Below are 25,869 nucleotides of genomic sequence, written 5' to 3'. Positions count from 1 at the left end.
GACCCTTTCCCATAATGCCTTTCTCTCAGCAAGCGTGGTAAATACAACCATTGCCCTTTGATCTCTTCTGTTCACAGCTTCCAAGGAGTTAACCACTTCTTCAAGGGTAACAATGGCTTGCTTGTATTTTTGTCAATTTGCTATATTCTATTTGTTGCTCAACAGTGTGGTCGGCTTTGCACCGGGGAGATCAAACATAGCCTGGTTGACCTTTCTGTGGTACACCTTTGTTCTGTTCACAAGCATGACCCTGAGCTTTCAACTGCTGATTGATTTACTTCTCTGCATTGTCCCCCTCTGGTCTTCAGCTGCTGGTTCTGTTGAGAAATAGTCACAGTTCGCAGTCTCTGGCAGCATTGTGAACCTCAGTGTGCACGAGGTGACGTTTTCCGAGACGGATTCAGAAACCGTCATCCCTCTCCTTCAAACCTTACGCAAATGCCAACACCATCCCTGTCATGAAACAAAGGAAGTCATAGAATCCCTATTGTGTGAAAACAGGCCATTTGGCCCAACAAGTCCACACCAACCCTTGGAAGGGTATCCCATCCAGACCCATTCCCCTATCCTATTACTCTACGTTTCCCCTAACTAATGCATCTCGCCTACACATCCATGAACACTATGGGCAATTTAGCATGGCCAATTCACCCTAACCTGCACATCTTTGGATTGTGGGAGGAAACCCCTGCAGACACAGGGAGAGTGTGAAAACTCCACACAGACAGTCGCCCAAGGCTGGAATTGAACCCAGGTCCCTGGCGCTATGAGGTAGTAGTGCTAGCCACTGCGCTGCCCCTGAAAGCAGTTGACAAGCATGTCCTTTACTGCTATAAGGAAGAGTAATGAATATTTTGCATCAGTATTTAATGTGGAAAAGGATATGGAAGATATGGGAAAACAGCCCTGACTTACACTGCCTCTCCCTATAGCTCAAGCCCTCCAACCCTGGCAACATCCTTGTAAATCTTTTTTGCACCCTTCCAAGTTTCACAACAATTTTCCTGCAGCAGGGAGACCAGAACTGAATGCAGTATTTCCAAACGTGGCCGAACCAATGCCCTGCACAGCTGCAGCATGACCTCCCAATGCCTACACTCAATGATCAATAAAGGCAAGCTTATACCTAAAGCCTTCTTCACCACCCTGTCTATCTGTGACTCCACCTTCAAAGAGCTATGAACCTGCACCCTAAGGTCTCTTTGTTTGACAACACTCCCCAGAACCCTACCATTAAGTGAATAAGTCCTGACCTGATTTCAATACAAGATCATTTGCATCTTTCGAACATGAAGTTAGATTTCAGGTATGGAATAAGAAACAGTGGGAACCCAACATATTGTGACATGTAAAGAGTAGAAAAATTAGTAAGATGATCCAGCTTAATATTTTGCCAGCAATTGTCTGTCAAATTTTCATTTGAGAAACAGCCCCTGTTGATCTGCAGCTCCATATTAAAGACTAAATGCTGAAAAGGGGGACATGTACATATCACATTCTTGGAGCTCTTTATGAACTCACTGCTTGAGCCCAAGGTAGTATATCTGAAATAGGTTTCCATAGCGGCTGATGGTCAACTGTACTGCTCTGCACTGGGCTGAGCCAAGGGCTGGGAGATGAAGGTCAGATTCTGTACTAGCCACAACACGCACACCCACACAACTTTTATAGATAGCAGGACTACGTGGAACATCAACTGGGATTTCTGCTTAGCAGAAACCACTTGATTTAAGTGAATTGTTTTTGACCACTGTGTCAGAGGTTGAGAAAACATTTCACCAGATAGAGAACATCCCCTCCTTTGCCCCCCATCGCCAAAATCTTGCCTTTCGACTTTCAACTGAACAGACAACAGTTCCTTGTGAATAAAGAGATAAAACATTGTTTTAGTTCCATTTTGAGATTAAATGTATTACTGCTCATGATTTGAGCAAAATATCATATAATCCCCACAGTGTGGAAGCAGGCGCATCTAGTCTACACCAACCCCCTGAAGAGCATCCCACCATGACAACCCCTGTACTTCCCATCACTAATCCAGTTAGCCTGCACACGATGGGCAATTTAGCACGGCCAACCCACACACCTTTGGACTGTAGGAGGGAACCAGAGCACCCAGAGGAAACCCACACAGACACAGGAAAGAATGTGCAAACTCCACACAGACAGTCGCCAGAGGGTGGAATCAAACCCAGGTCCCTGGTTCTGGGAGGCAGCAGTGCTAACCACTGAGCCATATGAAATATGGACAATAGTTCTCACGCACGGGCCAGTCAATAAAAGAAGGAGGTGAAACTGATGAAATATTAGTGAGAAACGCAGCTCATTCTAAAACTGAGCTTTGCAGTATCAGAGAAAGCCAGTTTTAGAGATCAGGAGTTTGAAAATTTGCAAGGACTGAAGATCAGGCACAGAATGAGATTAACCGAGAGCAACAAAGTAAATATACCATGTATGAGAGTTGGCAACTGAAAGTAGTTAGCATCAGTCATTCTGTAGCTAACGTTCCCAGGTCCTCACATCATTGCCTGGTGAAGCTCTGCAATTAACTAACACAGCCCAACTTTCTTCAAATGAATCACTTGGAAAAAAAAACCCACAGGTTCCATATGAGAAGCCAATCGATTCAGACAGTACTAAGAGTGAGTAAGGGGAGGAACATAGTCAGAATTTTCTGTCATAGACTCATCAAGATATACAGCATGGAAACGTGCCCTTCGGTCCAACTCATCCATGCTGACCAGATATCTTTAATTAATCCAGTCCCATTTGCCAGCATTTTGCTCATATCCCTCCAAACCCTTCCTATTCATATACCCATCCAGATGCCTTTTAAATGCTGTAATTGTACCATTCTCCACCACTTCCTCTGGCAGCTAATTCCTTACACGCACCACCCTCTGCATGAAAAAGTTGCCACTTCAGTCCCTTTTAAATCTTTCCCCTCTCACCTTAAACTTATGCCCTCTATTTTTGGTCTCCCCTACCCTTAGGAAAGGACCTTAACTATTTACCCTATCTGTGTCCCTCATGATTTTATAAACCTCTATAAAGTCACCCCTCAGTGTCTGATGCTCCAGGGAAAACAGCCCCAGCCTCTTCAGCCTCTCCCTATAGCTCAAATCCCCCAACCCTGGCAACATCCTTGCAAAGCTTTTTCTGAACCCTTTCATGTTTTACATCTTTCCGATAGGAAGGAGACCAGAATTGAACACAATATTCCATTAGTGCCTGTATAGCTGCAACATGACCTCCCAACTCCTATACTCAACGCACTGAACAATAAAAGCAATATAACAATGAGGCTAATGGTGCGTGCTGCTATTTTGTACAAATGGCTCAGTTACTCTAGATGAAGGGGGGTGGTGAGTATGCGTGTTTAAACATGATATCCAAAAAATCTATTTTCCTTTCTCTGCTGTCAATGAAACACAAGCAGCATCTCATTTTTGAGTTCAACACTGAAGATGCTGTAAGAACATGGTCACAGGTTTGCTGTACTTTCATGGTCTCTGCCTCTTGGTCAAATGACTTGCTTAGTTTGTCTCTGTGTGAGCAGGTTGGAATGCAGATTCCGGGATCACTCAACGTGACCCTTTACAGCTATTAAAAATTAATTTGTTTGTGTGTTTAGTCAAACATTGATACCCTCTCTAACTCATGATTCTTCCATTGAACATGATACGAACACACAGCAGCAGAGATAACGATTTCTTCGGCCAAATGGCACTTTTGATGGACCAGTCTCTGATGCAGTGGCCTTCTTGTGAGTGTGTGGGAGTGTCAGGAGTCGCTAATTGAAAGGTTCTGCTTGTGAATGGGGGGAGGGGGGGGGGTTGCGTGAGAAGTCACGCAAATCCAAATCAGAGAAATGCCTGAACTTTGAAAACAATGAAAGAATGGGGCAAAAGGTGAAATACTGTGGAAGAATTGATAGCCAGGCAGAGCCAATACATGATAAACAAACAATAGAATATTCCAGCAGGATCAATGAAAGAATCTTGAAAGCAGTCTGTCAAGGCCTCATGCAGGCTGCAGGTATGATGCTTACAGTTTATAGTCACCTTTGATTATTGCCATCTCTTGACTATTAATCCAGAGCCCCACGGAATGTTCTGAGGACCTGGGTTCAAATCCTGCCACAGCAGATGGTGGAATTTGAATTCAATCCAAAACAAAATCTGGAGTTAAGAGTCTAATGATGACCATGAACCCACTGCCAATTTTTGGAAAACCCCATCTGGTTTGCTAATGTCCTTCAGGGAAGGCCTAAAAATGAGTCCAGACTCACATCAATGTGGTTGACTCTGAACTGCCCTCTGGGCAATTAGGGATGGGCAATAAATGCTGGCTTGGCTAGTCCTGTAAATGAATTTTAAAGAAGTATGTTTTCTTGTATATTCCATCCTACATTTTGGTTAACGCTCAATGGCCTGTAAATGACTTCCACTAGTGATTCCTCTCTTGTACAATTCCTCATCTCCACTTAAATTAATTCTTCATCCTGATGTCCAGAACCAAGATCATCTTGAACTATTCCACTACTGCCAGCTTTGATTAACAGCACTACCCTCCACCTTTTGTAGAGCATGTTCTTCTTCAATGTCATACATCCCTCAATTATCTGTACCTACTCCTGTCATCCTGTAGCCATGCCTCTGGAAAGACTATCATATTTATTTACTTAGTCTGTTAATTTGTTTATCTTGGTATGAATGCTGTGCACATCTAGGTACAGAGCATTTAGTTTTGTCTTTGTTGTTTCCATTGTTATGTCCTGATCTGTACTCTTACAGGCAGGGGAACGTTTGGAAGATGCTGTTGGAGGAGCCTTTCGGGATGGCATGGTGGCTCAGTGGTTAGCACTGCTGCCTCAGGGATCCAGGTTCAATTCTGGGTGGGGTTTGCATGTTCTCCCTGTATCTGCATGGGACCCCTCCGGGTGCTCTGGTTTCCTCCCGCAGTCGAAACATTGGCCATAGTAAATTGTATATAGAGCCCAGGGATGTGTAGGCTGGATGGGATAGGGTAGGAAGCAATTTGGAGGCTTGATGCGAACTGAATGGCCTGCTTGGGGTTTTATTATTTCTGTAAGTTGCTGCGGTGAAATATTGTACATTTGATAACATGTATCCTTCGATGCACAGTCTTTTCCTGTCAATATTTTGATGACTTCAACCAGATCACCCTTTAACCTCCTAAATCCTAGAGAAATGCATATTTTGTCTAATGTCTTCTTATAAGTTAACTCCTGAAATTCAGGTATATTTCTTGTAACCCACAAAGTCCAATATATCCTCCCTAAGACGTGGTGCCCAAATTTGCTTTCAGTGCTCCAAGTGGGGTCTAGTCAGGGTAACAACAGCATAACTTGTGCATCCTTATATTCCAGTCATCTGGATATAACAGCATTCCATTAGCTTTCTTGATTATTTTCCGCACCCTCATTGGTGGCATTTTAAAGATCTAGGCAGCCAAGTCTCTTTGGACATCCATGTATTTAACTTCATGCCATGTAGAAAGCACCCTGATCTATTCTTTCTCAGTCCAAAATGGATAACCTCATTCTTGCTTACATTGAACTCCATTTGCCACAGTTTTACCCTTTCACATAGAAACATAGAAGATGGGAGCAGGAGGAGGCCATTTGACCCCTCGAGCTTGAACCACCATTCATCACCATTATTGTCCAACTCAATAGCCTACCCCTGCATTCTCCCCATAAACATTGATCCCATTTTCACTCTGTCTATCAATATCCTTTTGTAATCTTAAGTTATTGTCTACACTGTCTACGATGCTGCCTAACCTTGTGTCCTCAGCAGATTTGGGCACATGACTTTCTACCCCATTATTCAAGTCATGAGTAAATAATGACAATAATTGCGGCCCGAACAGAGAACTTGTGGAGCACCATTGGTCACATCCTGGCGGTTTGAGTACATACCTATTATCCCTATTATTCTGTTACCTGCCACTTGGCCAATTTCTCAACTGTGATAGGAATTTGCCCTCAATTCCACTGGCCTGTACCTCAGTTAACAGTCTCTTTATCCAATGCTTTCTGGAAGTCCATATAAACAACATTCATACATACTCCCCTGTCCACTACTCCGTTACCTCTTCAAATAGATTTGACGAGATTTGTCAGACATAGCTTATCTGTCCTAAGTCCATGCTTGCTCTCCATGATTAACTGAAAATGTTCAAGGTGTTCAGTTATCCCATCCTTGATTATAGACAGATGTTCGGCTAACTGGTCTGTAATTCCGTGGTTTTCCTCTTCTACCATTCTTAAAAAGCAAAGGGACATGTGCAAGATTCCTATCCAGAGGGACAACTTCTGTATATATCGATCTCTGGATAGTAGTTCAGGTGTTTACAGTGGACACCCCTATTTTCTTTAACACACTTGGATGGAAACTATCAGGTTCTGGAGATTTGTTACTCTTTAATTCCATTCATTTCCTCCTCACCAATGTTTTACTTAATGATAATTTAATTCAGTCCCTGTTTCCGATCCACCATTAATTTCCTCAGGACTTTTGGCAAGCCATCTTCCTTTACTAATATCGAGACTATTCACCAAATCTGCCTTTTCCCCGATAGTCATTGAAAATATCTCCACTGTCTCTCCATTGTAGGCTTCTGACTAGCTCCTTTCCCCTTATGTAACTGTAACATTTCTTGTTATTGATTTTGATGTCCTTTGCAAGTTTCCTTTCATCATCCCTTGTAGTAGTTCTTGTTATCTGCTCAGCAGCCCTTTGCTGACCGTTCTACCTTTCTCATTCAGCAGGATATGTGCTGCAGTTTGAACTTTTGTAAGCCCTTTGTCTTGCAAAGGGTGACATGGTGGCTCAGTGGTTAGCACTGCTGCCTCATAGGGCCAGAGTTCACTGTTCGATTCTAGCCTCAGGTGACTGTATGTAGTTTGCATGTGCTCCCTGTGTCCGTGTGGGTTCCGTCTGGATGCTCCAGTTTCCTCCCACAGATGTGTAGGTTAATTGGATTGGCCATGGGAAGTGCAGGGTAACAGGGATAGGGCAGATCTGGATGGAAAGCTCTTCAGAGGTTTAGTGTGGACTTGATAAGTTGAAGGCCAGTTTGCAAACTCTCAGGATTCGATAATTCTCTCTTTTGGTTTTATGCTATTCTTTGTCTCTTTGGCCTTTGGCCCAAACCCCTTAATATAGTTGCTTAACAAAAAATTAACTATCTTAGATTTAAAATTAACAACTGATTAAGCATCCAGTGTCATTTATGAAAGAGAGTTGCAAACATCTACCACCCTTGATGTGTATCACGGAATCTGTCCAGTGTGGAAGCTAGCCATTTGACCCACTGAGTCCACACCGACCCCCCGAAGAGCATCCCACCCAGAACCACCCTATTCCGATGGCTAATCCACCCAACCTGCACATCCATGGGCACTATGGGAAATTTCCTATGGCCATGGGCACCAAAACTGCACAGCTTTAGGCTATGGGAAGAAACCTACACAGGTTTCTTGTGGGCGGCATGGTGGCACTGTGGTTAGCACTGCTGCCTCTCAGCGCCAGAGACCCGGGTTCAATTCCCGCCTCAGGCGACTGACTGTGTGGAGTTTGCACATTCTCCCCGTGTCTGCGTGGGTTTCCTCCGGGTGCTCCGGTTTCCTCCCACAGTCCAAAGATGTGCAGGTCAGGTGAATTGGCCATGCTAAATTGCCCGTAGTGTTAGGTAAGGGGTAGATGTAGGGGTATGGGTGGGTTGCGCTTCGGCGGGGCAGTGTGGATTTGTTGGGCCGAAGGGCCTGTTTCCACACTGTAAGTAATCTAATCTAAAAAAGACACGGGGAGAATGTGCAAACCTCTGCACAGTCAGCCATTCAAGGGTGGAACTGAACCTGGCTCCATGACGCAGTACTGAGCTGTGTAGGAGTGTTTCCTAATGTCTCTCCTGAATGGTCTGGCCCTAATTAGAACATAGGATGTTGTGCCGACCTTTTGTCCTACTCTAAGATCAAACTAAGCAACACAGCCCTTCATTTTACTATCATCCATGTGCCTATCCAAGAGTCGCTTAAATGGCCCTCATGTATCTGAATAATTCACAGATTATGCCACCAGTGCCTACAAGTGACTCCAGACACCCACAGCAATGTGGTTGACTCACAACTGCCCTCAGGGCAATTAAGGGTGGGCAATAAAAGCTGGCCTAGACAGCGACAGCCACATCATGTGAATGAATTTTCAGAACATACCATTGATGTCTTGTCACTGGTAGTCAGTGAAGAGTTGACATCCTAGAGGCAAGAAATTAGAATTACAAATTATTGAACAGGCTGGGGCTGTTTTCCCTGGAGCGTCGGAGGCTGAGGGGTGACCTTATAGAGGTCTACAAAATTATAAGGGGCATGGATAGGGTAAATAGACAAAGTCTTTTCCTTGGAGTGGGGGAGTCCAGAACGAAAGGGCATAGGTTTAGGGTGAGAGGGGAAAGATATAAAAGAGACCTAAGGGGCAACTTTTTCATACAGCTCCTGGTACGTGTATGGATTGAGCTGCCAGAGGAAGTGGTGGAGGCTGGTACAATTTCAACATTTGAAAACCATTTGGATGGTTTTATGAATAGGAAGGGTTTGGAGGATTATGGGCTGGGTGCCGACAGGTGGGACTAGATTGGGTTGGGATATCAGATTGACATGGATGGGTCGGACTGAAGGGTCTGTTTCCATGCTGTACATCTCCATGACTCTGTGACCCTAACTCACAAAAAGTGCAGGGGGTTGATTCAGTCAGAGTCGAGTTAGACTGTAGCATCACCAATGCAATTTCTGTACCCTCCATTCAGACAGCGTTGAGCACCTGTTTGATGCATGCACTTTGTGGTAGCCAACATTGCGTGTATGTTTGTGTGGGCCAGACTGCAAGGTTGCCACAAAGCCACCGCAATGTCACCTGTATCCCTGTGCTGGGTACTGTGCAGGTGCATCTCTGTCACGGTGAACAGAGGAAACAGAGAAACATCGGTCAATGGAGCCTCTCAACGTCTGAACTAGCACCTCCTGTGAGTCATTACGAGGTCGAGGCACCCGTAGCAATGTCGAGCAGGGTGCTAACTTGGGAAACCCCCCAACTCTTCGATAAACTTTTTAGGGCTTTCCAGTAGTTTCCAGCACCCGACATCAAACAGGTTCATTTTTGCAGCCATCAGCCAATCAGAGCAATGAATCATTCTCGTTATCTGTCATCTGCGAACAAGGCGTTTGTCCTGCCATTGGTGGGTTTTTTTTTATTTGTCTTTGACATCTGCCAGTCAGCAGATGGATAAAGGCAAAGGTTGCTCGCAAGCTCATCCTTTCTGTTCCGAAGCATCAATTAATTTCCGAAAATGATAAAGGATTGCATTTCTAAAGTGCCTGTATTAGTGCAGTGACCTCTCAGAATGTCACTGCAGTTTCAACCAAGGGTGCCTGCTTGAATCTCAGTTAGTTAGAGACAAAAAAAACTGCAGATGCTGGAATCCAAACTAGACAGGCTGGAAGAACACAGCAAGCCAGGCAGCATCAGGACATAGAACATAGAACGTTTCAGCGCAGTACAGGCCCTGCAGCTCTCCATGTTGCACCGACCTGAGGAACCAATCTGAAGTCTATCTATCCTACACTATTCCATTTTCATCCATTTGTTTATCCAATGACCATCTAAATGCCCATAAAGTTGGCAAGTCTAGTACTGTTGCAGGCAGTGTCTTCCATGCCCCTACTAATCTGAGTAAAGAAACTACCTCTGACATCTGTCCTATATGTATCACCCCTCAATTTAAAGCTATGTCCCCTAGTGCTAGCCATTACCATTGGAGGAAAAAGCCTCTCACTGTCTACCTTATCTAACTCTCTGATTATCATGTACGTCTCAATTAAGTCACCTCTCAACCTTCTTTTCTCTAATGAAAACAGCCTCATGTCCCACAGCCTTTCCTCATAAGACCTTCCCTCCATATCAGGCAATATGGCAATATCAATCTGCGTGGCAACTGTCAGGGATCTATGCACATGGACACTGAGATCTCTCTGCTCATCTACACTGCCAAGAATCTTAACATTAGCCCAGTACTCTGCATCCTGAGGTGGAGAAATCGACTTTTCAGGTGTAACCCCTTTCTTTGGGACCTCAATTAGTGGCCGTATTTTCCACTTTGATGAATCCACTCACTATTTCCTTTCAGACAGTGAGCATATCTTAACTTTTTTTTTATTTGATTTGACTTGATATTGTGGCATGTACCTAGGTACAGTGAAAGGTTTTGTTTTGCGTGCAGTACAGGCAGATCATACCATACAAAGTGCATCGGGTAATAGAACCTGGAAGACAATGTTACAGCTGCAGAGAAGGTGCACAAACAAGGGGATTGACATTAAATTTAAAATTTGACATAAAATTTGACCAATTATGTTTCAATCCCTTGTGAATAGCAGGGAAGCTTCACATGTAATATTCTCCAACATACTTTGGAGAACGTTGCACTACAGAAGGAGGCCATTTGACCCATCATGTTTGTGCTAGCTCCCATGAGAGCTAACCAGCTGGTCCCACTCTCCAGCCCTATCTCCAAGCCTTCTAAGTTCATCCCTTTCAAATATGTATCCAGCTCTTTTGAAACCTCCTCTGGAATTCCTCTTCCCCACTCTCCCAGGCAGCACATTCTAAATCCTAACAAGTGAAGGAATTTCTCCTCATCTCACTAAGAGCTCTCTTGCTGACAATCCTGAAATTGTGACCCCTAGTTACTGACGTAGCAACCAGTGGGACCAAAATATCCTTCTTTATTCCATCAAAAAATGTTCAGAACTTTGAACACCTCAATAAAGTCACCTCTTAATCTTCACTGCTCCATGAAGAATAAGCCCAATCTGTCTAAACTTTCCTTTATTTATAATTTCTTGTGTCAGTCTAATAAATCTCCTTTAAATTCTCTCCAGGGCTTTAACATCCTTTCTGATATAAGGTGCCCACACAGCGGCCCGGTGACTCAGTGGTTAGCACTGCTGCCTCATAGCATTAGGGACCTGGGTCCGATTCCAGCCTCGGGTGACTGTCGGGTTTGCTCTGCTTTCCTCCCACAGTCCAAAGATGTGCAGGCCAGGTGAATTAGCCATGCTAAATTGTCCATAGTGCTAGGTGCATTAGTCAGAGGGAAATGGGTCTGGGTGAGTTACTCTTTGGAGGGTCGGTGTGGACTTGTTGGGCCGAAGGGCCTGTTTCAACACTGTACGGAATCTAAACTAAACACAATACTCCAAATGTAGTCTGACCAATGATTTGTCAATGTGTAGCATCACTTCCTGGCTTTTATACTCTTTGCCTCTATTTATAAACACTAGGATCCTATGAGGCTTATTAACTACTGTTTCAACTTGCATGGCCAGTTTCACTGAATCATGCACATGAACCTCAAAGTCCCTCTGCTCCTATACGCCCTTCAAAGTTGTACCATGGAGCCTGGATTATCTCTCTATGTTTCTTTTACCAAACTGCATTACCTCACATCTCTCTGCATTGAAATTTATCTGCCTGATGCTGCCCATTTGGCCAACCTGTCAATGTCTCTCTGAAGCTGCTCAATATCGTCCTCACAATTCACTATTCTCCCTAGCTTAGTATCACACACAAATTACAAGATATTGCCCTTTACACCCATCTCCAAATCATTTATTTCAATCAGGAAAAACAAGAGTCCGAACATTAATCCCTGAGGAACACCACTTTCAACTCACCTCTAACCTGAGAAATGCCCATCTATATCTGCTCTTGATCTTTTAACTAACTTCTAATTCATGCTGCCAATGAGCTATCAATCCCAAACATTTTAAATTTGTTAACCAACCTGCCATGTGGCACTATTTTCTGAAAGTCCAAATATACAACATCCACAGCACTACCCTCATCTACTCTCTTTGTCACCTCATCAAATAATTCAATTAAATTTCATGGAATTATAGGATCCCTTCAGTATGAAAGCAGACCATTTGACCCATCAAGTCCACACTGACCCTCTGAAGAGCATCCCATCCAGACCCAATCGCTGTAACCCTGTATTTCCAATGGCCACTCCACCTGACCTGCACATCTTTGGACTGTGGGAGGAAACCGGAGCACCAGAAGGAAACCCACGCAGATGCTAAGATCATGTGCAAACTCCACACAGACAGTTGGCTGAAGTTGGAATCGAACCCGGGTCCCTGGCGCTGTAAGGCAGCAGTACTAACCACTGAGCTGTCGTACCGCCAAAAGTTGTCAGGCATGATCTGCGCTTGACAAAGCCATGTTGAATGTCTACTTCTAACTTATTTTTCTCCATGTGTATATTTATCTTATCTTGAATAATGACGTCCATCAGCTTTTCCATCACTGATATCAAGTTGAAAGCTCCTGGGTTATCCTCTGCTCCTTTCTGAAACAACTGCATCACATTTGCAATCGTCCAGTCCTCTGGGACTAATCCTATGATCAGAGAGGCCTGGAAAATTTCTGTCAATGGCTCCGCAATTTGCTCCCTTAACTCTCTCAGCAATCTAGATGCACCCCATCTGACTGTGGTGACTTCTCCACCGATAGTGCTACCAACCTGTTTAGCTTCTCTTCCTTATCTCTCACTCACTGCTCAGTTGCTTAGCACCCACATTTTCAATTGGGCCATTGTCACCATCTTCCAATTTGGTAAAGCCAGAGGCAAAATATTAATTTAGTACTTTTATCATGTCTTCTCCTACAGTGAGCAGTTTACCTTGCATGTTCCTTATGGGCCCTACTCTATCCTTCACTCATCTCTTTTGCTAATATATTTGAAGAACATTTTCCCATTTAGATTAGATCCCCTACAGTGCGGAAACTTTGGCCCAACAAGTCCTCACTGACCCTCCAAAGAGTAACCTACCCAGACCCATTTCCCTCTGACTAATGCACCTAACACTGTGGGCAATTTAGCCTGGCCAATCCACCTAACTTACACATCCTTGAATGCTATGGACAATTTAGCCTGGCCAATCCATCTAGCCTGCACATTTTTGCATTGTGGGAGGAAACCGGAGTACCCAGAGGAAGCCCACGCAGACACGGGGAGAATGTGCAAACTCCACACAGACAGTCACCCGAGGCTGGAATCGAACCCAGGCCCCTGGCATTGTGAGGCTGCAGTGCTAACCACTGAGCCACCGTGCCACCCTTTGTTTCAGCACAGCCTGCCTTCTTTTACTCATTCTTCCTCTCAGCCTTCCTTATTCCAGCCTTTGCCTCTCTCCTGAGTTTGAGATACTCTCCCCAGTTTCTATTCATTGCTTTTCATTGTGGCAAGTTGAACTCTGGCCAGACGCAGGGAGATGGGAGACTCTCGGCTTTTGCCTTTCTCGCATGCAGAATGTTGTGGAGGTGATGGGAGTCTTGGTCAGCCGCTATGGTAGTGACAGGAGTCACATGTTCCCTCTTTAGGGAAGACCTCACTGCATAAGGTTCCCTCGAACCCTTAGCAGGTCAATGCTGGACTCGACCCAATGCAGGACCAAGAGTCCCAGGGAAGGTGGGGAAGGCACAGAAATCCCATTCTCCAGCTAATCAGAGGCCATCAGCTCTATTGAGCAAGAAAGCTAAAACACTGCAGATGATGGAGATCTGAAACAGGCACTGGGAATGCTGGAGAAACTCAATAGACCTGGCAGAGCTGTGGAGAGAAAGCAGGATTAACCTTTTGAGTCAGGTATGACTCTTCTTCAGAGCTGAAAGGGGTCGAAAAATTGTGGTTTTGGCAAATACATTCTAACAGGACTAGATAGGGTCAATACAGGAAGGATCTTCCAAATGACCAGGGAGTCCAGAACCAGGGGTCACAGTCTAAGGATATGGTGTCGATCATTTGGGACTGAGATGAAGAGAAATTTCTTCATCCTGAGAGAGGTGAGCCTGTGGAATTCTCTGCCACAGAGAGTGGTTGAGGCCAAGCAAACAATGTGTTAAAGAAAGATTTATAGAGTTCTGAGAGCTGAAAGCATCAAAGCATCTTAGGGAAAATGGGACAAAAGGGACTGAGTTGGATGATCATCCATGATCATGTTAAATGGTGGAGCAGGCTTGATGGGCTGAATGGCCTCCTGCTGCTCCTATTCTCTACGTTTCTAAGAGAAATGTGCAGGAGGAGTGAGGAGAACATATAGTGTGGATGCACGGAGCAAAAGACAAAAGAGTTGTTAATTTTTGTAAGAAAGAACTAAAGATGTAAAATGGATGTAAATTAGGGTGAAAGGGAGAGAATGGGTCCTTTCTACTGAGAACAAAGTAAACAAGGCACAAAAAATACAGGTCTTGAGGTCTGGGAGTTTGGGGAGGGGGATACAGGAAAAATGGCAGACATAAATACTTTGAAGTTGAAGCTCTATATTAACCAGCACCGACCAGTGGCCGGAGGTCAGTTCTGGATCCCAGGCTAGAGGTCAGTGCTGGTGGGCGAGCTGGTCGTGAGGTGAAGGTCCAAGGGGGGAGGTTCAACAGCCAAACCAGGAGGCAGGCAGGCAGGCAGCGGACACCTACCTGCCGACGCTGAGTCTTCCTTTCAGGCACTAGGTCAGGGTGTCCATATGGTGGACCTGTGCCCAGTGTCTGGTGAACACTAACAGCCTCAGAATGAGGCACGTGTGAGGGCCTCAACTCCCCATGGCCACGGCGACTGAATCAGCAACATAGCGTCTCCGCAACTAGCCTCCCAAATGTCTTCCCTTGCCACCAAACCCATCACAGGGGTTAGCAGCATGACTCCATCCATTGTTCCAATCACTGTAAATATCGGGCACTTGCCCGAATACAAAGCATTGGGTGTCTTCTCAAAAGGTCTGACTGCTTTTAATCAAATTGTGAAATTGATATAGTATAGAACATCCTGTACAAACTTCAGTGAGCCTCCGGCTGAAGTATTGGTGGTGTAGCCCACTTTCTGTTTATATGTTTGGGTTTTCTTGGGTTGGTGATGTCATTTCCTATGGTGACATCATTTCCTATGGTGATGCCATTTCCTATTCTTTTTTCGGGGTTGGTAAATGGGATCCAAGTAAATGTATTTGTGATAGAGTCACAGTTGGAATGCCATGCTTCTAGGAATTCTCGTGCATATCTATGTTTGGCTTGTCCTAGGATGGATATGTTGTCTCTATCAACTCCATCTCTATCAGCAAATTGACTTGGCTCCCATTTACCAACCCATTGAGAAAAAGAACAGGAAATGACAACACCATAGGAAATGATGTCACCACAGGTAATGACATCACCAACCCAAGGAAATGCAAAATATCAATAGAACGCGGGTACACCACATGTGCTTCATCCAGAGGCTCACTGATGATGTTACCTAGTATGGTGATGAAACATCTGAAAATGGCCCTTCCAGCTCAGCGAGCAAACCTACATCCAGAACCTACACCTGAGCTACAAACCTTCTCAAAACTTGTCATGCTGTACAAAGTTTCTGCTGTACTGGAAAGTAACCCAAACATCTGAGACTCCTTCATAGTTTGTTTTCTTTTTCTATATGTTAAAGGTGCTGTAAAAATGCAAATTATTGTTGTACCGAGCTCATCCTTCTCAGCCGGGCATGTCAAGACTGGAGATGGAGCAGGAAGTTGTCAATTTTACAATATTCAGCAACATTAAACAGCCCAACCTCCCTTCCCAGCTCCCATTCCCAATTGTCCCATTGATCATTATGACTTGCATTTAGATAGTGCTTTTCACAAACTCCAGACCTCCTAATGTGCTTTGCAGATAATGGAAAACTTCCACATTGTTGTAATGGAGGAAGAGGGCAGTCAGTTCATTCACAGCGAGGTACTGGCAAAGTGAGGGCAAAAGTTCTGTTTATGTGATGCTGGTTGAACGATTAATAGGAAACACAAGCCACTTGTGCCAATCTTTTGCAAAATAATGCCGTGAAATCTTACACCTGAAAGGGCAGCCGAGACCTTGGTTTGATACCTTCACTGAAAGATGGCATCCCTGTCATTTTGTCACTCCCTCAGTGTTGGAATTCAGAGCAAGCTACACACCAGTCAGCAATAGGGAACATCTTCTCAGTGGAAGTAACGCACTCACCCATCGCTTTCTTTCTCTTGCAGGTATTTCAGTCACAAAGAAGACGCACACATGTAAGTAGATGCTCACCTTGTTCAGTCTTTCTGGGACCAACTTTACCCTGGTGGCAAGGCACGTGCTGTGGGGGGAGAGAGTGGGGAGTAGGGATGGAATGGTGGAAGCTAGAGACTGACTATTCAGTGTATCCGAGTGGCAACCATATGTAGTTACACAAGGTTGATTGTCTGTGTGGAGTTTGCAGGTTCTCCCCGTGTCTGGATGGGTTTCCTCCCACAGTCCAAAGATGTACAGGTAAGGGTGGATTGGCCATGCTAAAGTGTCCAGAGATATCTAGGTTGGGTGGATTAACCACAGGAAATGCAGGGTTACAGGGATAGGGTTGAGTAGGAGTGGGTCTCGGTGTGATGCTGTTCAGAGGGTCAGCATGGACTCAATGGGCAAAATGGGCTGCTTCTGAATAGTAGTGATTCTGTGATTCTTTGTACTGGCTGTCTACTGGGGATTGGAGAGGTCCCAGTGTTAACACTGAATGCTAATAACATGCTATCCATGTGTAGCAAACTGCAAATCAGATGGAGTGAATTGTATTTCTGATTAGTAAATGCCACTGATTGTACACTCTGAACATGCTCACGGACTCGGCGTGTGATTTTTAACCTTACGGTGCACTTGGTGATCGAATGGTTGACTGAAATGTTGAGCAAGTACTATTAGACCCTGTGGTAGCTACGTCTTCAGTCAGTAAGTGGTGGAATATCTTTGTTAAATAAATGAAAGCTGGCTGAACACAACAACTTGTATTTTGCGTGAAGTGATTTCCTCTGCAGAGAGCAAAAATAGTGTGACTGTATCTTCAGCTGAAACGAGTCAGTGTTGTGTACTGATGCTCTGTGTTTCGACAGGTACTGGTGCAAACCACCTGTTGATTTTTTTTAATGATCTGTGGTAAAAAATAATACCAGGAATATTTAGTCCAAAGATGTGCAAGTTAGGGTGCATTGGCCAAGCTAAATTTCCCATAATGAACAGGGATGTGTAGGTTAGCTGCATTAGTAAGGGGTAAATGTAGAGTAATAAGGTAGGGGAATGGGTCTGGGTCGGTTAATCTTCAGAGGATCAGTGTGAACGTTTGGGCCGAATGGCCTGTTTCCACACTGTAGCGACTCTGTTAATCCCCAAATGACCACGCAAGTTCATTTTTTACTGCTATCCAGAATAAAAGATACCTTCACTGGCTTTCTTCAATAAACTCAAAAATAACTAATTTCTTAAAAAGACTGGTTAACTCCCAAGTATAGTATGGGATTAAAATTATATGGTCTTTTAATCTCAGATCAGACATGCTCGCACAACAGAAAAGATACACAGACTTGCGGATCCCTGCTTACAGGAAGGATGTTGTGAGACTTGAAAGGGTTCAGAAAAGATTGACAAGGATTTTTGCCAGAGTTGGAGGATCTGAGCTATTGGGAGAGACTGAAAAGGCTGTGGCTGTTTTCCCCGGAGTGTCAGAGGCTGAGGGGTGACCTTATAGAGGTTTCTAAAATCATGAGAGGCATATACAGGGTGAATAGACAAGGTCTTTTCCCTGGGTAGCAAGGCTCCGATACTAGAGGGCATAGGTTTAGAGTGAGAAGAGAAAGATTTAAAAGGATCGAAGGGACGAGGCTGGTACAATGACAACATTTAACCGGCATCTGGATGGGTATATGAATAGGAAGGGTTAAGAGGGATATGGGCCAAATGCTGGTTAATGGGATGAGATTAATTTAGGATATCTAGTCGGCATGGACGAGTTGGACAGAAGGATCTGTTTCCATGTTGTCCATCTCTATGACTCAATGAATGCTGCCTGAATAGAAACGCATGTGCATAATTAGGATAAAGGTTTTGCTCATATGTTTCATTTCTGAAGAGACACTATCCTCACATTAGGTGGCTTGCTGAGTTCTTGCTTCTAGAATTGATTTTGTTGTCGCTCTGTGTGGTTTGTAGCATTTTGGAGAGTTGGGGAAGTCTTGATGTTATTGCTTACAATGAATTGAAAATTTCACATTTTCCCTCGATTCTGGAGAGGACCCAGTTACCTTTCTGTGACTGTGTTACAGAATCTTAACATGAGATTTGATTTGATTTATTGTACCTAAGTACGGTGAAAAGTTTGGATTTGCGACAGTACAGGCAGATCATAGGGTGCTTAGACAGAGCGAGGAGTATAGCTGCACAGAAGGTGTACAAAGCAAGGTCAAAATAAGGTTTGAAGTTCGACAGGTCCATTTGGCAGTCTAATAACGACTGGGAAGAAGCTGTTCTGGAACTTGTTGGTGCGTGTTCAGGCGTGTGTGGGAGGGGTCTTTGATGATGTTGACAGCTTTACCGTGGCAACAAGCCGTGTAAATGGAGTCCATGGATGGAAGGTTCATGGATGGTCCGGGCTGTACACACCACCTTCTGTAGTTTCCTACAGTGCAGGGCAGAGCAGTTGCTGTACCAGGCCGTTATGTACCCGGATAGAATGCTTTCTATGGTGCATCTGTAAAAGTTAGTGAGGTTCTTTATGGACATGCTGAGTTTTCTAACACGGCTGAGGAAGACGAAGCATTGTCGTACCTTCTTCACCATCATACCTATGTGAGAGGGCCAGGACAGATTGTTGCTTATTGTCACTCCGAGGAACTTGATGCTCCGGGTCTCACTCCCCACGCCCTGCTCCGGGATTCACTCCCCATGCCCTGCTCCGGGATTCACTCCCCAAGCTGTGCTCCGGGACTCACTCCCCAAGCCCTGCTCTGGGATACACTCCCCATGCCCTGCTCCGGGACTCATTCCCCAAGCCCTGCTCCGGGACTTACTCCCCAAGCCCTGCTCCAGGACTCACTCCCCAAGCCCTGCTCTGGGACACACTCCCCAAGCCCTGCTCCGGGACTCACTCCCCAAGCCCTGCTCTGGGACTCACTCCCCAAGCCCTGCTCTGGGACTCACTTCCAGTGCCCCGTTGCGGGACTCACTCCCCATGCCCTGCTCCGAGACACACTCCCCAAGCCCTGCTCTGGGACACACTCCCCATGCCCTGTTCTGGACTCAGTCCCCACGCCCTGCTCTGGGACACACTCCCCACGCCCTGCTCCGGGACTCACTCCCCACGCCCTGCTCTGGGACTTAGTCCCCACGCCCTGCTCTGGGACAAACTCCCCACGCCGTGACCCGGGTCGCGCTCCCCACGCCGTGCTCCGGCACTCACTCTCCACGCCCTGCTCCGGGACTCACTCCCCATGCCCTGCTCTGAGACTCACTCCCCACGCCGTGCCCCGGGTCTCGCTCCCCACGCCGTGCTCCGGGACTTACTCCCCACACCCTGCTCTGGGACACACTCCCCACGCCCTGCTCTGGGACACACTCCCCACGCCCTGCTCTGGGACACACTCCCCACGCCCTGCTCCAGGACTCACTCCCCATGCCCTGCTCCGAGACACACTCCCCAAGCCCTGCTCTGGGACACACTCCCCATGCCCTGTTCTGGACTCAGTCCCCACGCCCTGCTCTGGGACTTAGTCCCCACACCCTGCTCTGGGACTCACACCCATGCCCTGTTCCGGGACTCACTCCCCACGCGCTGCTCTGGGACCCAGTCACCACACCCTGCTCTGGGACTCACTCCCCACGCCCTGCTCCGTTTCACAGTCCCCATGCCGTGCTCTGGGACCCACTCCCCATGCCCTGCTCCGTGACTCACTCCCCAAGCCCTGTTCCGGACTCACTCCCCAAGCCCTGCTCTGGGACTCAGTCCCCACTCCCTGCTCTGGGACCCACTCCCCACGCGCTGCTCTGGGACATACTCCCCACACCCTGCTCTGGGACTCAGTCCCCACGCCCTGCTCCGGGACTCACTCCCCACGCCCTGCTCTGGGACACACTCCCCACCCCCTGCTCTGGGACTCACTCCCCACGCCCTGCTCTGGGACACACTCCCCACGCCCTGCTCCGGGACACACTCCCCACGCCCTGCTCCGGGACACACTCCCCATGCCGTGCTCCGGGACACACTCCCCACGCCCTGCTCTGGGACACACTCCCCAAGCCCTGCTCTGGGACTCACTCCCCACGCCCTGCTCTGGGACACACTCCCCACGCCCTGCTCTGGGACACACTCCCCATGCCATGCTCTGGGACTCACTTCCCACGCCCTGCTCTGGGACACACTCCCCATGCCATGCTCTGGGACTCACTCCCCAAGCCCTGCTCCGGGACACACTCCCCACGCCCTGCTCTGGGACTCACTTCCCACACCCTGCTCCGGGACTCACTCCCCACGCCCTGCTCTGGGACACACTCCCCATGCCATGCTCTGGGACTCACTTCCCACTCGTTGCTCCAGGACTTTCTGCCCATGCCCTTTATGCATTGCTGTTCTGACCACCAGAGTGAATACTTCATGTTTTGCCAGATTAAACTCCATATTCCATCTTGTTGCCCACTCATTTAACTTGTCTGTTCACTTTTGCTGCCTGTCTCAGTCCTTCTTACAGCCTACATTCCCACCGAGCTTCACATCGTTGGAAAACATCGAGGCATTACTCTCGGTGTGTTTGTCCCTGATCATTTATATGGGCTGTAAGTGGCTGAGACCCTAGCATGGACCCCTGTGGCACCTCTCTGCTCATAGTCACAGCTTTGAAAATGCCCTACTCATGCATTTTTGTATTTGCTCGATTGAATTGCTCTAAATCCATGATTCCATACCTTTCGTGTGGCACCTTACTCATGGCCTTTTGCAAAACTGGATATTTCACGTCCACTGGTTTCCCTTTATCATGGTCACATTCACAGGAAAACCTGTAAAACTTTGTCAAAATGAGAATTCCCATTCATGAAACCATATTAACCGTGCCCGATCATGCTCGGATCTTTCCAGGTGGATTGATAAGATACTTCCCTAATAATAGATTCCAGCACTTTCTCAATGACTGACTTCAGGCCGTGGTTTCACTTTCCCTCTCTCCCTCCTTTCCCGAGTGGTGGTGTTACATGAGCGAACTTCCAATTGACTGGGGCTGTTTACCCTGGAGTGTTGGAGGCTGAGGAATGACCTTACAGAGGTTTACAAAATCATGAGGGGCATGAATAGGATAAACAGACAAGGTCTTTTCTGTTGGATGGGGAATCAAAACTAGAGGGCATAGGTTTAGGGTGAGAGGGGAAAGATATATAAGGGACCTAAGGGGCAACGTTTTCATGCAGAGGGTGGTGTGTGTATGGAATGAGCTGCCAGAGGAAGTGGTGGAGGCTGGTACAATTACAACATTTAAAAGGGACCTGGATGGGTATATGAATAGAAAGGGTTTAGAGGGATATAGGCCTTAGTTTAGGATTAATTTAGGATATCTGGTCAGCATGGATGAGTTAGACCGAAGGGTCTGTTTCTATGCCCTGTATCTCTCTGATTCTATGACTACAATTGATCCAAATTCTAGGGGGATGTGGAAAATCATAGCCAGAGCATCCACATTCTCTTGTAGAATTGTAGCTTGTAGGTTGTCAGATATTTGTTGGATATTAATCTCTTAAATTTCTCAATTGCTGTTTTCCACAGGGAAACTGTCTGCAATATTACAGAGGATCATATGGGGATCTCTCTGCAATTTAAACAAGAGATCATGAGGGAATCTGTCTGCAATATTACAGGAGATCATAGGGGAATCTTTCTGCAATATTACAGGAGATCATAGGGGAATCTTTCTGCAATATTACAGGAGATCATGAGGGAATCTATCTGCAGTATTAAAGGGATCATGAGGGAATCTGCCTGCAATATTACAGGGGACCATGAGGGAATCTGTCTGCAATATTACAGGGATTATGAGGGAATCTGTCTGCAATATTACACGGGATCATGAGGGAATCTGTCTGCAATATAACAGGAGATCATGTGGGAATCTGTCTGCAATATTACAGGGGATCCTGTGGGAATCTGTCTGCAATATTACAGGGGATCCTGTGGGAATCTGTCTGCCATATAATAGTGGATCATGAGAGAATTTGTCTGCAATATTACAGGGATCATGAGAGAATCTGCCTGCAATATTGCAGGGGATCATGAGGGAATCTGTTTGTAATATTACAGGAGATCATGAGGGAATCTGCCTGTGTGGTAACTGGAGACCCTGAGGGAAGCTCTCTGAATTAACAGCAGAGATAAAGGAAATGACAAACATTCAGGGTAGCAGCACGTGAACCAATTGCACCAGATTCCCCACTCCTCCTTGGTCTTTTCTTGGAGCTAACATCAGACACTCAGGTTCACATGATGGGACGGGTTGCTGAAAAGACGAAGAGAAATGGGCTGATGATTTATTGTATCCTGTAATCATGATGTACAAGTCTCCGTGATGGTTCCTGCGGGTATTTAGGTGATCTAATGGTTGAGTGTGAGCAACCTGATTTGATTTATCAGTGATTTATGGAGAGTCTCTGAACGATTTGGGCACCGGGAAACTAGTTTGGAACAAGCAGTTTGTTGTATGCATTCCCTCTAAGGAAATCACTCCACGTTTGAACAACAAGCAGTTTTGCTGCAACTGATGAAGAGTTGCAATCTTTGACAGATGCATCGGTGCCTTTTCAGTCACGGCCTTTTTAACTGAGTCAGTTTTGCGGAATGCAGTTGTTTCGGGGTCATGGGTACTTGATTGGAAACCCCGTGGTCGAAATCAGCAGAAAGTCAAATCAAAGTCTTTGAAAGCCTGGTTACTGATGGTCTAACAGCAGATTCTCATGGAAACCTTTCAGGAAGTTAAATCTATCCCTCCCGCCCTGTCCCGCCTCTCTGACCAACAAACGGGCCAGCCCTGTATTGTGTCCCCATGTGACTGAGACATGACTATGGCACCAATCCTGATGTCACAGAGTGTGACCTGTACCAATCCTGGTGTTAAAGTGCTCCCTTTACTCTGATTCTGAGACTGATTGTTGAGTATCCACGCAGGGCACACTGACCTTCCAATGGAGCTGAGATACATCATTGATCAGACGCCTGATTAACTGGAATTGATCTTGCTGAGATGCCTCCAGGTGTTACGGCAGCTCTGAAGAAGCTTTCCTTTGTCCACCTTATTGATTTGCTGTGAATCTTTATTACCTTTGTACAGAAGCAGAAAAGAATAAACAGGGAGTTGCCTTATTATAGCAGCCTTTAGCAATCGAGAGATGATGAGTTATTGAAAAAAGCAGACAGTCAATAAGTCCCATATTCCCATAGTGTGTTGTAAAGAAATGGATTCTGAAATCTAAATGGTCTTTGCATCTTAATTACTGGCTCAGCTAGAACTTTTGAGGAATGAAGCATCAGATCAGACTCCGTCTGAGTATCGAAGCCAAGTATTATTTTAATTCACCAGCATCTTTTCCATGTACGTTACGGATAAAGAGTTTCAAGTGGCAGGATAGATTTATCTCTGATGGAGAGGCATCGAAACATTAGCTTGCTGTCTCTCTATGGATGCTGCATGACCCGCTGTGGTCACCAGCATTTATTGTTTTCCAGCATCTGCAGTAATTTACTCCTAGAATAGATTTAGACTTAGATTTATGTTTTATTGTCTCATGTACTCAAGTGCAGAGTACAGGCGTACAGTGAAAAGTGTACCATGTTGCCACACATGACGTCATCTTGAGGGCAAAATACCTCGATATAAAATCTTAGTTACAGAAATAGAAAAATAAAGAAATAAGTTAACAAGTTCAGCATACAATCTTTTTGGCATAAAACTGGAAAACTAAAGAAATTGTGGGGTAGTGTGGTGGCTCAGTGATTAGCTGCCTGGTTCAATTCCCACCCCGGGTGACAGTCTGTGTGGAGTTTGCACATTCTCCCCGTGTCTGCGTGGGTTTCCTCCCACAATCCAAAGATGTGCAGGTCAGGTGAATTGCCCATACCGTTATGTGCGTTAGTTGGGGGGAATGGGTCTGGGTGGGTTGCTATTGTCTATTATGGATACTTTCAGTAAAGAGCTGGATAGAGCTCTTAAGGATAGTGGAATCAAGGGTTATGGGGATAAGGCAGGAACAGGGTACTGATTGAGGATGATCAGCCATGATCATAATGAATGGTGGTGCTGGCCGACTCCTGTACCTATTGTCTATTGTCTCTTCAGAGGGTCAGTGTGGATTTGTTGGATCAAATGGCCTGTTTCCATACTATAAGTAATCTAATACAGGTTTCTCCTGCTATCCAAAAGTCGAGCGTTCCTATGAAACCTGTCATCAGCTGAAATGGCGTAAAGCGAAGGAGCGTTCACTTATGTGTAAAAGTGACTATCCTCTGATTTCTTTCAGATGGCAGAAACAGGTACAAATGTAGCTCTTTCATAAAAGCGAAGCAGCGCAAAGCAAACCCTCAAAAAGTGAGGGCTACCTGTAAACTTAAAAGGTCAAACATTACACTCTTTTCTTGGGCCTGCAGATGTGCTGAACTGGGTTTTATCCCCAAGGGGGCTCGCTCTCCCTTATGCTAGGTATCCTTTCACCCTGCGCTGGGCTAAGCTGCTCATTGGATGCTGCCTGAATTGCTGTGCTCTTCCAGCACCGCTGGTCCAGAATCTGGTTTCCAGCATCTGCAGTCATTGTTTTTACCTCTAAGGTGTGACCGTGTTTACCAGCCACTGGCTGCTGCTGCTGCTGCTGCTGCTGGCCTCTGGCCACTGTTGGGCACTCCAGGCTTTCCACTACCACTCAAGAGACCTCATCCCGGACCTCCCTGTTGCTGACCCTCCATACATGTCAGAATGGACCAGAGGGAACTAGGTGAAATATGTAGATGTGGCTTTGTGGGAGGAGAACAGGCAGACAACATACTGATGGTAATTATGTGGAAAATGAAAGGAGGGTGTTCAGAAATGTTTACACAAATACAGAGCCCCCTCATGTGACTCTAGATGTGACCCTCATCTGCTGATGATCTAGATACTTTTGAAGCATAACTACACTGCAGTAATATCAGAAACATTTCAAAATATCGGTTCCACAGACAGTTTATAAGACCAGGCTAACAGCAACATGTTAATTCAGTGTCAGTGGTAAGTATTAGCCCATAGCATTGGTAATCGGAAAGTACAAGAAATGGGGACTGAAACATATTGGAAAGATCAATATGTGAAAAATTTCCTCCCTCCTGATTTTCATCCTGAACAAAAAACACAATGCTCAGCGCAAAATACCAACAGCACAGATTCTGAGAAATTTAAGGAAAAGTATTTAGATCGTCAGGTGATGTGGGTGTTGCTGGCTGGGCCAAGGTTTATTGCCCTAATTGCCCAGAGGGCTGCTTAGATCCAATCACATGAAGGGTCTGGAGTCACATGAGGGGCTCTGTAATATTTCTGTACACCCTCCTTTCATTTTCTACATAATTACCGTCAGTAACTAAGAAAAGACCATTCAGTTCATCAAGGCATTAGCTTCACTAACACGAGGAGGTGATCTTTGACTTTCAGAAAAGTTCTAAAAGGGCTGTTTGAACAATCAAGTCTCTGCCTGTTGATTCACAGCCTGCAATTTAGCATGACTAATCCATTTAACCTGCACACTTTTGGGACTGTGGGCGGAAACCCACACAGACACAAGGAGTATGTATAAACTCCACAGGGACAGTCACCTGAATTGAACCCGGGTCCCTGGCGCTGTGAGGTAGCAGTGCTAACCATTGAGCCAACATGCCACTCTCTATGAGGGCAGCTTAACTTCGTCCCTTCTACGGCAA

The 25,869-nt window shown here is 45.7% G+C and overlaps 1 protein-coding gene across 2 annotated transcripts in view; it reads left to right on the top strand.

The window, feature by feature from the left end:
• roraa (RAR-related orphan receptor A, paralog a) overlaps positions 1 to 25,869 on the top strand; it is a 685,365-nt gene that overhangs the window by 430,870 nt on the left and 228,626 nt on the right. Inside the window, exon 2 of one of the 2 annotated variants that reach the window (XM_043680587.1) lies at positions 16,139 to 16,168. The exons of the other annotated variant lie outside the window; for it this stretch is intronic. Within the exon in view, the coding sequence (XP_043536522.1) occupies positions 16,139 to 16,168 (30 nt within the window). The remainder of the gene's footprint in view (positions 1 to 16,138; positions 16,169 to 25,869) is intronic. 2 annotated transcript variants of the gene reach the window in all.

This window comes from Chiloscyllium plagiosum, chromosome 40 (genome assembly GCF_004010195.1).
Source record: "Chiloscyllium plagiosum isolate BGI_BamShark_2017 chromosome 40, ASM401019v2, whole genome shotgun sequence".
Lineage (NCBI taxonomy): Eukaryota > Metazoa > Chordata > Chondrichthyes > Orectolobiformes > Hemiscylliidae > Chiloscyllium > Chiloscyllium plagiosum.
Note: the sequence above shows the minus strand (reverse complement) of the source record. Positions and strands in the feature narration are given on the sequence as shown.